Consider the following 16,295-nt stretch of genomic DNA (forward strand, 5'->3'; position numbering starts at 1 on the left):
GTGCGTATATGAACAACGATCGCCGACACCGGCACAAATGCATGCTCTGGATTGTCCACTCAGTGGACGGCTTGCTTTCGCCTTCGCCTGTCCAATCAGCGGACGGCTTGTTTCGCCTTTGCCCAGCAGACGCCAATACGATGGCGTCGTAAGATGGCGTCGTATCGGCAGTTAATCGGATGCTTTTGGGCCCCAACGTCGGCTAATTCAGATTTTTCGAGTATGTCTGTACGTGATAAACAAAGAGCGCGGTTCGTAGATCGTAAATCCATTCGTGCCATGGGCATCGGGTCACTGGGTGCGGCGTAAAAGGGATAACAAAGTCGAGTCCTTACGCTATTATGATATGGATGTTTTCTGGGATTCTCCCAAGATTAGGTACATATAAATTATGAGCAGAGTGATATATGTCAACCTATGGCTGGAATATGGTGTCGGGAGTAAAGTTTTGCATTTAGGAAGCAGTGGGAACCATTTTGGGGACAAAGCGAGTGTTTCCAGGCTGAAGGAGACAGGACTTCATCCATTAGAAAGGAGGTGGTTACGAGGGGATATGATAGAGATGTTTAACGTGATGAAGCATATTAGGGTAGAGACAAAAGAAGTACAGAATAATTATTCAGCACAATAGACAACGATAGGACCAGGGGACATATCCTGAGAGTAAAGAAGAGGAAAGTTAAGATGGTAGCAAGGCAAGGGTCTTTCACTCAGAGTAGTCGATTCATTGAATGGTCTCTCCAGAAAGGTAGTGGCATCAGAAAGAAAAGACAAGTTCAAATTTCAATTAGATGGGTACCTAGTAGCATTGCAGACAGAGGGGTATGGGAATATTGGCAGGACTCGTAGGCCTGAGTAGTGAGTATGCATGGGCGATTGTGTACATGTGTGCCGATTGTGATGTCTGCGAGAGGATCTTGTCAAGATAGTGTGCGGTCGGTGTTGTACATTCTTCACCTTATAACAGCCTTCATCCAACCCCCACCAATCTTTATTTATTTATTTGTAACACTGGTGCCAGTGATATCCCTGAACCTGCCACGCTTTTCTCATCCCCCAATTAAATTAAGTTATGAGCTGGACAGATTTATTTTTATCTGGTGTTGGTGTAGCTCAGGCATGAAGGGGCGAATGGCCGCCTCCTGTGTCAAATTTCCTCGTTATATAGTTACGTGGCAGGTGCACGCTAAGCCCGGGAGCCGGCGCCCCCTTTCCCCCCCCCCCCCCCCCCCCGAGCCCAGCGGTCACATGGCTTTAAATCCGGCCTTGACCCTCTCCTCAAAGTACAATTATAAAAATAAAACTCCTACCCCTTCCTACTTGCCTCCATCAACCACAACCTGTGGACTCTCATTCTCAATCTTATCATTCTCTTTCTTCCCAATCGTTAATATCGACACAAAATTATGTTCTCCCCTTTGCTCCTTCATGCTTCCCTTCCTACATGTGAGTCATCTCTCATGACTTGACTTGCGCCCGAGCAGCTGCCACTTGCCGACGTTAAAATGCTTCACTCCCCTCTCTTCGCTCTCCTTCCTCAACCTCACTCTTCTCTTTAATAACTTCTTCCCTCTCTTTGCTTTGTCCTCTTCCTCCTGTCCTTCCTAGTTTGCTCACAAAACTACATCCCACGCACCATGTTGTACCTGCAGCAATGCTTTTCTTTGTACTTTTACTCCTACTTGCCCTCCTTTATATCCACATTGCGAAGCGTCTGCATATTTCTTCGCTTGAAATTTGAAAATGAACTATGGTTTGCAGCAACCGTGGGCTAACGAGTGCCATCGCCTACACCCCCATCTTTTTTGACAGCCTGCACTCACACCCCTTTGACTCTCATAGTTACACCCTCCCCAACAGTCTGGCCTCCAACATTCAAGGACTGTTCTCACATCATAGATCTGCCTCTCCCGTTTGCTGACGTCACACCAAAAAAGTGTTGTTTTTTTAATACTTAGTCGAGGCTCATATAATAACTAACACAAAGAACATATACTAAAGGGAGCGGGAGACAAGATGGAGAGCAGGGACATCAGAAGATCTGTGGGAGGGAGAGGGCTGGGGGAGGGGCATGGGAAAGGGGGAGGGGGGTGAGATAGGTTAAAAAAACACACATGGACACTGCTAGAACTTCCAGGAAAGAAGTTGGAATTTCAAAAAAGTGGATCTGGGGTGAATTAACAGGGGTAGAAAAGATCAAGGTTTTGGATGGGGGAAGATAAGAGATGGTGGTGAACAGCTGTTTTAAAGACCTAGAGGGAGGAGAGGGATTGAAGAGAGTGGGGGAGTTTGTTCTGGAGGAATCCGGAGAATTTGGCAGTTTCACCAGGAGAGGGTTTCTGGCAGATGTTGTGGGTCCTGTAGGAATATTTGGGGGACAGAGCACAGACAGAGAAGGGGGTGCAAGGCCAGAGAGGAGTTGTTTAAAGACACAAAGACCACCAACCTGCCTGCGGTGAGAGAGTGAAAGGCCCTCGGAGTTAGCTTCATCGCGGGAGATTCCAATGATTCTGAAAGCTTTGGTTTCAACAGCGTGAAGACGAGCAAGGTGTGAGGCAGGAGCACCAGCCCATAGGGGAGAACAGTACTCCATTGAGCTGCGGATGAAAGCCGTATATGTGGTGAGGAGCTTAGAGGTGCCAAGGAAGGACTTTGGAGGATGCCCAGTCGGCGACTGGCTTTGGAGGCCAGCTTGGAAATGCGGTTTTCCCAGCAAAGATCATGGCAGATAGTGAGACCCAAAAGCTTGACGGACAGAGCTTCTTGGAGACGATTGTTTCACAGAAATGCTCCACTTTTTATGTTTCCGACTCGTAAATGATACGTTTTGACCTAATGTACCCCGCCTGCTACTCTTGAATGATCTGCTACTCTTGAATGATCTGCTACTCTTGAAAACCCTTTTTTCTTTTTTGCCAATTCCTCATCATACCATATGATACCGCATCCCACTAACATTTTGGTAGAAGCCGCTTCCCTCTCTACCAACCTCGAAAGGATCAGATGTCTGCACTTGGTACATGTCATTTCATCCAGACAAATCCCTTTCTCACACTTTCTCTCCAGAAAGGTCGTATAAAGAACACACGCACATCTTTCCATAATAAACCACTGCAAGACGTTTAGTACTTTTAACTCCTGAGGCCCGCCATCAGTCATGACCTCTTGGGAAGTCCATATATAAAAGCTGATTTCAATGCAGCCACAAACAAGGCATCTGCTGCCATGCCAAGTCCTTCCTTGGTAAATCTGAACTTTTCATGGCCTACATTCTACAAGTTCTTTATCCATAATCCAATTAACTACTGCTCCATGTATGGGCTAGTGACCACAATTTATACCTGTCTCTTGAGGTGACAGGATAGCCTCGAGGTACGAACACTCACCTCCAAGCAGTCTAGCCTGAGTTTGAATCCAGACCCAGCTATAAACTGTACGTCCGGTGTTTCACAGGCAGGTGATTAAACAATGCGTGTGCCGTCCCTCGGATGGGCGTTAAACGGCCGTCCCGTATGCCAGCATCAATTTCTGAATATTAAAGATCCCTGGTGTTGGCTTAGCGGTTAGGGTGCCGGCTTGGGATCCTGGGTTCGAATCCCGGTCGATCGCTGAATTAACGCCAGGGGGGTTGACTCGGCCTGTCATCCTTCCGAGGTCGGCAAATTGAGTACCAGCTTGCCGGGATGAATGATCCCGGGGTGTACCCCGGTTTAGAATAGGTACACCGTATCCCTGCTCATCGTAAGAGGTGACTAAGGGTTGGCATCAGGAAGGGCATCCAGCCATAAAAAAAAAACTGCCTAAAAAAGGGAACCATTAGGTCATGGGGCCTGCAATGCTAGCCCCCGCTTTAGCGGGGAAAAATGGCCTCAAAACGATCATTCATTCATTCATTCAAAGATCCCATGGTGTCCTTCAGAAAGAGTCGACAAGCTATCTCCGGCACAAATTACAAATTCCTGCCCTGACCAGCAGTGGTACAGCTGCGCCCTCAGAGCAATGATGCTACCCTGCAGCCTTATGCTGCATACAAACGAAGAAGAAGACCCATCTCCTGGATGCTGTGTAATCCATAGTTCTGAAACTCATTGGAATCCCTGACCAAGAAGGGGAAGCACAGGGCCTGCTGCTCTCTCACTACAGAAAAGTTTGTTGGCCTCCCATTTATACACCTCTCTTCCTGTCTCATTCTCTCTGCTCTCCCATCCGTCCATTCACACACTTTCTTCCAGTAAAGCTTCTTGTGAAACTTCCTTAGTTCATCTGTTCTCCCACATGGGGAACTGCCTTCCCGAGTCTATTCAATCCAACTCTTCCCATCAGGGATTTCAGTTGGTAGTACACCACCACCTAACGTCATTCCCCATTCCTGCCAGAGATCTTTCTACCCCGTTAACCCACTCGACCACCAACCCAATCATTTTAGTAACAGATTACTCTGTTTCCTTCCTCTCTCTCTATAACTGTTTGTTCCTCTTGAAAGTCACATCCACCTGTTCTCAATTCCCCTGCCCTTGTTTTGCCGTCTACGCCCGGACACCTCACTTTTCCACGAGCATAGAATTTGTATCCAAAAATGCCCTTGTAGGTAGAATTTTGCAGAAATAAAGGTACGAAGGTAATGAAGGTAATTTAAACCAGCGCATCATTCACGATTCACATCACCGCCAATTAGTATTTCTGCCTTGACATGACAGCATGGCGGAGTAAATTCATTTGGATAGCAGCAAACAAAACACATTCTTACCCATCGTTCCAGAGGGTGATCAAATGCTTCTTGATTAGCTCAATGATTCCATCAAGCCAAAGCCAAAAAGAGAAAGGCTTCTGCGGCAAGTTCTCCTGCTCACAAAACCCACATAAAAAACAAGTGAGCAAGCACAGGAACAGCAAAAACCAAGTCAATGACGCAATGGCCTCTGTTCTCAATACACGACGATCCATGTGCATCCAGGATTCTTACTTTGCAAAACTTTGTCCAAGGCACCAAGCAGTTGTCAGAATTTTCCTGTAATCCTATATATAAAAAAAGAAAAAGATGTGTGATTGTCAAAAGAACCATTCACGTTCACATCACCAAGTCGAGCACTAGTTACAAATGTACAATTGATCAGGGTAAGAGCTTCAGCACTTGGATAACTGTGCTAAACCTAGTGTTTTAGGTTTAATTACAAAGAGGGCCAAATAAATACTCAAATCGCATTAAAGAACGTTAAAAGAAGAAGAGAAGCCACTGCTTTCGTGTCTTCAGATGCATTGGGCAGCCGAGGCAGTTTTCCATTCGCTATGGGGGCACAATCCTGGATGGGTCGCAATTCCGACGCATGAAAGTTAAAATGTCACAGATAAAGTCAATTTTCATCAAATGTGCTGGTGTTCCACTAAAAAAAAGAAATTATAACTAGAACTGGGAGCAGTGATTACAGGCTTCCAGGAAAAATGGCCACCAAAAAAATGGCCAAATTACAGGCCACCATATGACATCATCATTTTCAATAAAATTTCTGCATGGGTAGTCGATCGTATCTGTAAACTTTGGTTTGGATAGGTTAAGCGGTTCTGGAGATATTCATTTTCAATTTATTTTCCTTAAATCCAAGATGGCCACCATACCATGTGAATGACGGTCATAGTTTGCAAAAAAATCCCCGTGTAGTCAATCATACGTATGAAGTTACGGATTGATCCGTTGGGTGTTTCTGGAGATATAAATTTTCAAATATTTTTTCCTTAAATGCAAGATGGCCACAATACCAAATGACTCATGAAATCAGTTTACAAATATTTTTCCAACATCAGTAGTTGATCATGTGTACGACATTTTGCATTGATCTGTTAAGAGGTACTCTGGAAAAGGTGATTTTTTTTTTTTTGCTTAAATTCAAGATGGCGGCCAAACACATAGTTAGCAAAATATTCCCCCATTAGAATCTAAACATGGGTTTCAAGTTTTTTATCGATCGGATAAGCAGTTTTGGAGAAGTACATTTTTTAAGTTAAAAAAAAAATCCAATATGGCTGCCAAACCACGTGACAGATGATGTTTTTTCGCAAACTTTTATCCCCATTGCTAGGCGATCATATTTGTAAAATTTCACGTTGATCTGTTCAGCGGTTCTGGAGAAGATGATGTTTAAAGTTTATGACGTCAGGCAATGACAGCCAATGTAAGTCAAAGTTGCAAAAACAAAATTCATGATGCACTAAGTTACATTGGTATCTATAACGAGTTAAAGTTTCGTGGAGCTAGATATAACGGCTTTCTAGAATCATCTCCACAAAATGTCTGAGAATAATAATCCTTACAAGAACAATAGGATTCCGGTGGGAACCTCACCAGAATCCCAATAATCCCAAATGGCTTGTCCAGCAACATCCCATGTCGACATCACCTTGTGATAAAACATGGGTGTCCCTCAGGTCCCTCACCTAAAAGCTTCTCAGCAAGGGTCGCCAGTTGATCGGTGTTGAGGCCACGGCTCGTGACACACGAGAACTGCCAGCTCAGAGCTTCCGAAAGATCTTTCCAATTGGCGGCCGGAGGGTTCAGGAAGAACGTCACGTTCTGGGGCACAGGCAAACACCGGGCACCCGTGTTATTTTTAACACGTACACCAAGGCACAGGTGCAACATCAGGATGGATTGTGAGGAAGTTTAGTTTAAATTGCCTTTCACGAGCAAAATACTGGGATGTGGGGGTGAATGTAGGTAGGGTGGGTAGAGAGGGTACGGAGAAGGGAGAAGAGGTGAGGGGAAGGGAGAAGAGGTGAGGGGAAGGGAGAATAAGGGAGAAGAGGTGAGGGGAAGGGAGAAGAAGGGAGAAGAGGTGAGGGGAAGGGAGAATAAGGGAGAAGAAGTGAGGGGAAGGGAGAAGAGGTGAGGGGAAGGGAGAAGAGGTGAGGGGAAGGGAGAAGAGGTGAGGGGAAGGGAGAAGAGGTGAGGGGAAGGGAGAAGAGGTGAGGGGAAGGGAGAAGAGGTGAGGGGAAGGGAGAAGAGGTGAGGGGAAGGGAGAAGAGGTGAGGGGAAGGGAGAAGAGGTGAGGGGAAGGGAGAAGAGGTGAGGGGAAGGGAGAAGAGGTGAGGGGAAGGGAGAGGAGGTGAGGGGAAGGGAGAAGAGGTGATGGGAAGGCAGAAGAGGTGAGGGGAAGGGAGAAGAGGTGAGGGGAAGGGAGAAGAGGTCAGGGGAAGGGACCAAAACCACCCTCTTAGCACCTTATTCCTCTTACTCTGGGATGTAAAGGCTTAACAAAAAAAACCGAAATATTACTGCCAGTCGTACGCAGTGAATAGAATGCCATGTTTTACACCTCGCATGTTAGTGATATGACTTCACTTAATAGGCCTATGTAGTCCACTACATGATGGACCTTGAACATGGACCACCCGGTTCTATTCAGTGCAATTCGAGGTTGTTGTGCTGGAGGAAATTTTTCAATTTCACCTCTCCATCTGATCTTTTGTTCCAATTTGATCTTCTTCTTCCAATGTCCCCGAGGTTGCCCGTTTGCAATTCTTCTCCACCAGTTGTCTGTTATTCTTACTCTTGTCCACCAGTTGGCTGTACTTCCTGGCCTTGTTCCATTTCCATTTTTTGGTTGTAACCAGAATGTGAAGGATTTTGTTTTCTCTCTGATCCATTTGTTTCTCTTGTCGTCCCTTTTGATTTTGCCAATGCCCATCTTTCCACAGCTCTTTGCACGAGATCAACGTTTGCTCCACCTTCTTTGTCCGGTATCATGTTTCACTGCCATATGCCATTGCTGGGAGAATACACCGTTTCAGACACAAGTGCTACGGTAATGGTACTTCGTGTTATCGTGGTGCTGTACTTTGCATGTTCCGATAACTCCAAGAGCTCCACCGGCGGTATCAGTACTTTGTGAATACCAGGTAGCCCAGGCTGGAATGGTCGAGTGTAGGAACCAGTCAAAGAGTTTCCTTGGCATCCTGCATATTGCAAATGCATCAACAAACAACAACAACATGCATTTTAAGGCCATTTTCCCCGCTAGAGCGGGGGTCAGCCTTGCGGTCCCCATGACAATCTTCTCCATTTTGCCCTATTTTCTGCATCTCTCCTTGTTAACCCCCTTGCCCGCATTTCTTCTTCCACCATCTTTAGCCAAGTCTTTCTCGGTCTTCCCCATCCTCTACTTCCTTCTACATTCATTTCCATCACTCTTCTCAACCAGTCACTTTCATCCTTCCTCAACACATGACCAAACCATCTCAACCTGTTCCTCTTCACAGCATCAATCACAGGCTCTATTCCCATCATCTTTCGCAATTCATATATTGCAAATGCATCGAGTATGTTGAAACCAATACACTAAATACATGACAGCCATTTAACATCATGCTGGTTCAGAGTGATTAATGAACAAATCTCACCTTCTGCTCACAGCAGAGCATGTTGTACCATAAAATGGATGCCCAGCCATTTGGCAACTGGCTCACGTTTGAAATTATAATCACAGGTAGGGAGGTAGTCTGTGGGGAACATGAGCACACATCCTTCAATACAAATCAGCAATAAGGAACAGAGAACACCAGAATCTTTTCACAAAGTGTGTCAGAAGCCAAAGGGCGACCAAAGGGTGACTTATTTGGTCGAAGTCAAAGGTCGCCCTTTGGTCGCCCGTCTTTTAGCTCTTTCACGAGCCTCGATCTTGCATACAAAAAAAAAAAAAAAAAAAAAATAGAATGCCCATTGGTCTCTTGCAGATATCCGATTTCAATGCGTATTACAAGTCCATCCTCCTCTCCCATCACCTCCCTCCTCCTGACAGCACTTTGGTACATAGCAAGTCAAACCTTAACTCGGGTTAAAACGAAAAAACCTCTACGAGTATTTTAAAAAACCCACAATGCAATCGTTCCACTGAAACAACGAGATGGTATTCATTGAATACTTACCCTGCGCAGTCAACTTGATGCGAGCCAACTGTTCTGTTTTTGAACGTTTTTTTTTCTTTCTTTGATCCAATATGGCCGCCAGACCACGTGAGCAATTACATCATAAATATATATTCTCTAATATAATTGTTGCATCGATTACGCTCAATAAATTTCAAACTGACCAGGCTAAGCCTTGTCCTCGTCAAATTATGACGTCATAATTACAGCACCAATGACATCATCAGTAACATATCTTATTCCCCAAGGGGAGTACTTGACAATGAGCCATGTTTCAATTTTTTCCATGGAGCGGTTTCAGAGATGTAGAGGTGCAACTTTTTTCGATTTTTCCAAGATGGCACCTGTACCAGCGACCCATGACGTCATAATTATCATTAGAACAATTCTACAGGAGGAGCCGCTCATATTCTGAAAACTTTGTGTTCATCGGACTAACAGTTGCAGAGGAATTTTTTTATTTAATACTGATCAGATCAAGCAAGCGTTGTACTTGTCGAATTATGACGTCATAATGGAGGCACCTATGACAACATCATTAACATATCTTATTTCCCCATGGGGTGTACTTGACAATGAGCCATGTTTCAATTTTTTCCATTAAGTGGTTTGGGAGATATAGAGGTGTAACGTTTTTCCAAGATGGCGTCCATACCACGTGAGCTATGACGTCATAATTATCAGCAAAACAATCTACAGGCAGAGGCGCTCCTACGGTAAAATTTCATGTCAATCGGACTAACAGTTGCCGAGAAAAGAAATTTTTAAAATGCAGACACAGCGTACGGCACACATACGCACCCGATTGCTTAACCTCACTTTTCGCTTAGCGAGCGCAGGTTAGTAACCTCTGATTCAATCATGGGATGCCAGGCCTTCAATAAGCCTAGCCTGGCCATACCAAAATGCCGTGCACGGCAAAATGGCAAACACCTTCACAATGTACCCACCTCTAAGTCAAGCTTGAGGCCTTGGTGGTAAATCTCGGTTTCAAAGGTGATCAGATGTAACTCCTCAGTCACGATCAGTGCACCCTGTGTGGCCCCAAAATGGAATGGGCATACAATGTCATTACCGAGCACACGACAGCGTGGTTGTGGAAAAATAATCAAAATATAAATTCCAACTTAGACCCGAATAAAGCCTAAAAACTAGAGAGTTCATTATACACCTTACCCAGTGCAGTATTGAGAAAAGGGCCACGGGAAGGGTCTCCTCAACTCTTGCCTTGCGTTTCCTAGCACAATCTATATTAGCTTTGTCCGTGAACTTTGAATAATAGGTGCGGTGACAACCATACAAAGCTGAGTGGTCAAATGGAAAAATGCAGAGCTGAACCTTCTGCCAACTCTTCTCGGCAAAACTCCTGCCAACTAGCAATGGTGAGGAATCTTCTAGTTATTACATAAGCAATTATGACGAAAGATTAACCCTTCCCCCCTTCAACCATGATGCATGCTTTGCTCAGACAAAACAAGTGCAATTGGGCATTACCTCATTCCTGCCTCCATTCATCGCTCGCTGCTCTTTCACTTGCTGGAGGGTGAGGATGAAGGAGGGACGAGGAAGGGGACGAGAGATTAAAAAAGAAAAATCTATTCAATACAAATTTAGTTTGTATTTGTACAAAGTTTGTTGGTTTTTATCCCACATTTTAAATTCAAATATAAAAAATATATAGGTGTAAGTATGTTATATAATGACTGTCTTAGTCCAACCACGAAAGGGATTTGTATTGGGACGCAAGCAAATAACGAGGGGAGATTAAAGGAGAAAGTACAGGGGAAAGAAACGATGTTAGAGGATGAGGAAATAAAATGGAGGATGTTGGTGCTCACATCTTCCACTTAACACATGATGTTAGGAGTCCAAGTTAAAATCCCATGTCTATCTACATATCCTTATTGTAATTCATATACATGTATGTATTATGCACATTATTTACATTTCCAAGCTTCTTTCTTAGCATTAGACGCTGTTCAAAGAAAAAAAACAAAAAAAACCGAAGTTAAACTGGAACACAATATTGATTTAAAATAAAAACAGGTCAAATGTACGAGAGTTTACATGAGGGTTGTGGTTGGAATTCATTATATAAGGGTTGTGGTTGTAATTAATTACATGAGGGTTGTAATTGTAATCAATTATATGAAGGTTGTAGAAGTATGAATAGTCTTCTATTTTTACGCAAGCAATGAGTAGATAGCTCCTCATCATGGAATATAGTCGTCCCTGTCTTCTATGGATACCGACATCGACAGACACCTGCTTTGTCTGGCCATTTCAGTAATCTACAAACTTTTTTTTCAATGAATATTCACTGAACCAAGTGGACACCTGTTCAACAAACACCGACGAGGATTTTAGGACATTTTTGTGCATGATAAGCGGATAACGTCCTCACTATAATGACGAAAGCAAGGCCAAGCTGTATTGTACTTTGTCGGGCTATATTCTATTTTCGGACAGCCAAAAAATAAAAAATAAAAAAGACAACCGATAACTCTCACTACCATTATATTTTTTATAGTCATGGCCGTGAAAACCAGGACAGAAAAAGGAATATCACTTTCATAATAAAGCCTAAAGTGCGTAGGTTTGAGCAGACAGACAGGGGTGAAAGACAGACAGACAGACAGACAGACAGACAGGGGTGAAAACATAACCTCCATCCACCTTTGGTGGCAGAGGTAACTAAAAGCCTGATTACGTTTTATTTATTCTTATACACAGTCACCTATTTACACAGTATTATTAAACACAGTCAGACTCGACAACGGTTGCTAGAGTGAGATGCGCATGGAAGACGTTTCGGGAACTGAGTGGCGTGCTGATGAGGAGGGGAGTGTCGTTGAAGCTGAAGGGAAAGGTGTATGCTGCATGTGTGAGAAGTGTTATGATTTATGGGAGCGAGACATGGGTAATGAACGTAGAGCAGCAACGAAGGTTGGAAAGGGTGGAAATGCGAATGGTTCGGTGGATGTGCGGAGTATCGTTGAGAGAGAGGAAGACAAATGATGAATTGCGAAAAATGATGGGAATAGAGCCTGTGATTGATGCTGTGAAGAGGAACAGGTTGAGATGGTTTGGTCATGTGTTGAGGAAGGATGAAATGAATGTAGAAGGAAGTAGAGGACGGGGAAGACCGAGAAAGACTTGGCTAAAGATGGTGGAAGAAGAAATGCGGGCAAGGGGGTTAACAAGGAGAGATGCAGAAAATAGGGCAAAATGGAGAAGATTGTCATGGGGACCGCAAGGCTAACCCCTGCTCTAGCAGGGAAAATGGCCTTAAAATGCATGTTGTTGTTGTTGTTGTTGTTGTTGTTGTTGTTGTTGTACACAGTCACCTATTTGACAAATACTTTAGTATATATGGTATGTTGAATGCAATCAAGGCTTTGGCCAAATAAAATCAATAAACTCCATTCCCTGTGATGACAGGACACCTGCCATGTAAGGAAACTTCTCCTTGGACAAAGAGGAATCCATACAAGACAGGGCCGAGTATACAAGTCCGTATACTCATCAACATTAAACGCGCAATTCCACTGCAAATGCATTTCACCCAAACATGTTACAAAATGGCTATGCACAAAGTTATTGCGGTTTAAATGAAACTGTTGTCCACTCCACCACACATTACAAAATAAAATTGGGAAATTGAGCAAGAATGAGTTCAGGTCAACATGGCAGCAAAGAGGAAGAATCCAACATGGCGACCCACAAGATGGCGGAAGTCCACAGCCAGCGCGCCATTTTCCTCTTCGATGTTCATCACTTTTGTGTTTGTGCCCAAAATGTTGAAACGGCGGAAACTGCCCAACAGGAGAAAAGATAGACTGTACAACAAGGCAGCAACTCCAGGTAATGCTACTCATTGGTGATAATGGGTTTATGATGCTCCAGGAAACCAAACACAATGATTTGCAAATAAAAATTAAATCGAAGAGTATCCTTAATTAATACAAGAGCTTCTCAAGACAGACATGCAAAATTGGTATGCTACCCAGGTGTAGTGTCGGAAGTCTATATAGACCGCCAGCCAAATTTTATATCATGCTACACACTGAAGTGTGTTCACAGACAACAAAGAGATTACAAAGTGGAAGAATTTGCCTGTTTTTGGGATCTAGCAACAAGCCCACTCAAACAAGGTTCACAAAAGAGAAGAGGAACGTGAGACAGACATTTCTATCATTACAACAGGAAATAACTTATCAAATATTTACATTTACCATAATGGGTACAAATCAAACAATATGGCTTGTACCTTTTCCCTGGAGGTCTTCCAGTAATTTCCCTGGTGGTGAGGGGTGCGGGAGAATGGGTGGATAACAAAGTTCAGATCACTAAATAATAATAATAATAAATGTATGCAGTGCATTCAGAAAGTATTCAGACCCCTTCACTTTTTCACATTTTGTTATGTTGCAGCCTTATGCTGAAATCGTACAAATTCATTTTTTCCCTCATCAATCTACACCCAATACCCCATAACGACAAAGAGAAAACAGGATTTTAGAAAGTTTGGTTAATTTATTAAAAAGAAAAAACTCAAATATCACATTGACATAAGTATTCATACCCTTTGCTATGACACTTGAAATTTAGCTCAGGTGCCTCCCATTTCTCTTGATCATCTTTGAGATGTTTCTACACCTTGATTGGAGTCCACCTGTGGTAAATTCAATTGATTGGACATGATTTGGAAAGGCACACACCTGTCTATATAAGGTCTCACAGCTGACAATGCGTATCAGAGCAAAAACCAAGCCATGAGGTCGAAGGAACTGCCTGCAGAGCTCAGAGACAGGATTGTGTCGAGGCACAGATCTGGGGAAGCCTACAAAAAAATCTCTGCTGCATTGAAGGTTCCCAAGAGCACAGTGGCCTCCATAATTCTTAAATGGAAGAAGTTTGGAAGAACCAGGACTCTTCCTGGAGCTGGGGCCGCCCGGCCAAACTGAGCAGTCGGGGGAGAAGGGCCTTGGTAAGAGAGGTGATCAAGAACCCGATGGTCACTCTGGCTGAGCTCCAGAGATCCTGTGTGGAGATGGGAGAAACTTCCAGAAGGACAACCATCACTGCAACACTCCACCGATCTGGGCTTTGTGGCAGAGTGGCCAGACGGAAGCCTCTCCTCAGTGAAAGACACATGAAAGCCCGCTTGGAGTTTTCAAAAAAGCACCTAAGGGACTCTCAGACTGTGAGAAACAAGATTGTGTGGAGAGGATTCAGTCTCTTTTTTATACCTTGAGTTACCATTTAAATCACGTATTAGCACAGAGCATAACACGTTGCAAAATCTTCAGTAGCCAATGATTATTGCGTTTACTCATTAACTTTCTGTCTATTGGGATTTCGATATTGCAGAACTCTTTACTTGTTCAGAAGCTTTGGTTTGTGTAAATATTAATGATTTATCTCTAATATTGTTTGAACATTATTATTGTTTTGGAAGACAAGTATGTTTTTACATAGTAATCGCTTTTCTCTCTCTTTCTCTTTCCTTGTGCAATTTTATTCGTATTATAATATAACCACCTTTAGAGGCCATTTTTCCCCGCAAAGCGGGGGTTGGCCTTTTTCGGGGACCGTGGTTGTTGTTGTTTTTCGGTCCCCTTTTTGAAGCAATGTTTTACGGCCGGATGCCCTTCCTGACGCCAACCCTGTTTGCCGCCTTTAACGACAAGCAGGGAATTACCAGTGTACTGGTACTCAATTAGCCGACCTCGGAAGGATGACAGGCTGAGTCAACCCCCCTGGCGTTAATTCAGCGATCGACCGGGATTCGAACCCAGGATCCTAGGATCCTAAGCCAGCACCCTAGCCGCTAGCCCAACACCAGGGTTGCCCTAGCCAGAGCCTAGCTATCCAGGCTGCTAGAGCTAGGAGAGCCTAGCCAGAGACCAGAGCTTGACCCTAGCTATTCGTATTGAAGTATATTAATTGATTGTACTGTACTGTAAGTCAACATTTCTTTGTTTGAATCGCCATTGTTCTTTGCCTTTTATTGTTGTTCTAATTTTGCCTCGAGGTCAGCAATTATATTTCCAATTTTCAACTAAACTAATCCAAAAAATTTTTTCATGTATTGTAAACTTAACTTTTATGTCTTCGAACTTTGGTCATGTCTTCGTTTCAATTGAATAAAACCGAAATTGAATTGAATTCAATGTAAATCAAAAACTGGAATTTTTGGACTTCATAATATATACATATATTTTAAATATATGTATATATTATGTATATATTGATTTTAAATATTCACTCATTTAAATTCACTCATTTATTTTAAATAAATGTATATATTGATTTGCTTTAAATGTATTGATCCCTGCGCATCGTAAGAGGCGACTAAGGGTTGGCGTCAGGAAGGGCATCCGGCCATAAAAACATTGCCTCAAACAGGGAACCATGATTGTCATGGGGCCCGCAAGGCTAACCCCCGCTCTAGCGGGGAAAATGGCCTTAAAACGATCATTCATTCATTTCATCCATTCATTCATTCATTCATTTCATTCGATCAGTGCAAAGAAAAGTAATATGTCCATACTTATCAATACATGCTTTCACTTTCAGTTGATAGTTGAGTTCAGGAAGCTTCACCAGCAGCCTGAAATAGAGTGAATGAAAAGGGCAAATAAATGTGATGGAAAATAATATACAATTTCAAACCACTCAAAATTATTAAATAATAAACATGAGCATTCGAAGAACACATTACCCCGCACCGTCTTCAGAAACAAGGACATGGGCGGGGTCTACGGGCGGCAAATTTGATTGGTTGAGATGATACAAAATGCCGTAATAATTTGTCCAAGTACTACTTGACGGAAGGTTATTGACAATGCCAAAAAGGCGATTTGTGGTCTATATTGTTCAAGTATTTAATTTGATTGAAATAAAATAAAGATTTTAAAGGTTGCGAAAAAAAAATTCCGAAAGTTTACCGCCATTGATGGAGCGTCTTTTACACCACCCTATCTAACACATTGGTTACATTAGTTATTCGTGTGTTGTTTGAGTTCTTTATGACGTCCTTAAAAGCAGTAAGTGTCCTGTTTGGAATATTTTTCAATGTTGTTTGATCTCCAGACAGGTAGACAGTAATATATATATATATATTACACCCGTTTCCTTTTATCTACACAACTATATTTCTGCAACATTGTTGCAAAGTGTAACATTGTATCAATTGTAAAACAAGGACAAGTATAACGATACAAGGACCTTAAAATTATTACACAAGGTTGTTGGCTTTTCATTTAAGTCAAATCTAGTACAGACAACTGACCTACTTTAAAGTTGTTCAGTCAGTTCAGTTGAGTTCTGCTTCCCTGGAAGGTCACGTTTTTTTTTGTGATTGATGTGTTAGC

At 43.0% G+C, this 16,295-nt stretch overlaps 1 protein-coding gene across 11 annotated transcripts in view; it reads right to left on the reverse strand.

Moving 5' to 3' along the window:
* LOC137429600 (signal transducer and activator of transcription 1-alpha/beta) overlaps positions 1–16,295 on the reverse strand; it is a 107,894-nt gene that overhangs the window by 14,616 nt on the left and 76,983 nt on the right. For all 11 annotated transcript variants that reach the window (XM_078779608.1, XM_078779607.1, XM_068119640.2 and 8 more), the window contains 9 exons: positions 15,473–15,532; positions 13,187–13,216; positions 12,641–12,731; positions 10,411–10,452; positions 9,867–9,950; positions 8,392–8,490; positions 6,430–6,565; positions 4,964–5,016; positions 4,748–4,842 (listed from right to left, as the gene is read on the reverse strand). In XM_078779608.1, coding sequence (XP_078635734.1) covers positions 4,748–4,842; positions 4,964–5,016; positions 6,430–6,565; positions 8,392–8,490; positions 9,867–9,950; positions 10,411–10,452; positions 12,641–12,731; positions 13,187–13,216; positions 15,473–15,532 — 690 coding nt within the window. The remainder of the gene's footprint in view (positions 1–4,747; positions 4,843–4,963; positions 5,017–6,429; positions 6,566–8,391; positions 8,491–9,866; positions 9,951–10,410; positions 10,453–12,640; positions 12,732–13,186; positions 13,217–15,472; positions 15,533–16,295) is intronic.

This window comes from Myxine glutinosa, chromosome 6 (genome assembly GCF_964187855.1).
Source record: "Myxine glutinosa chromosome 6, kmMyxGlut1.1, whole genome shotgun sequence".
NCBI lineage: Eukaryota > Metazoa > Chordata > Myxini > Myxiniformes > Myxinidae > Myxine > Myxine glutinosa.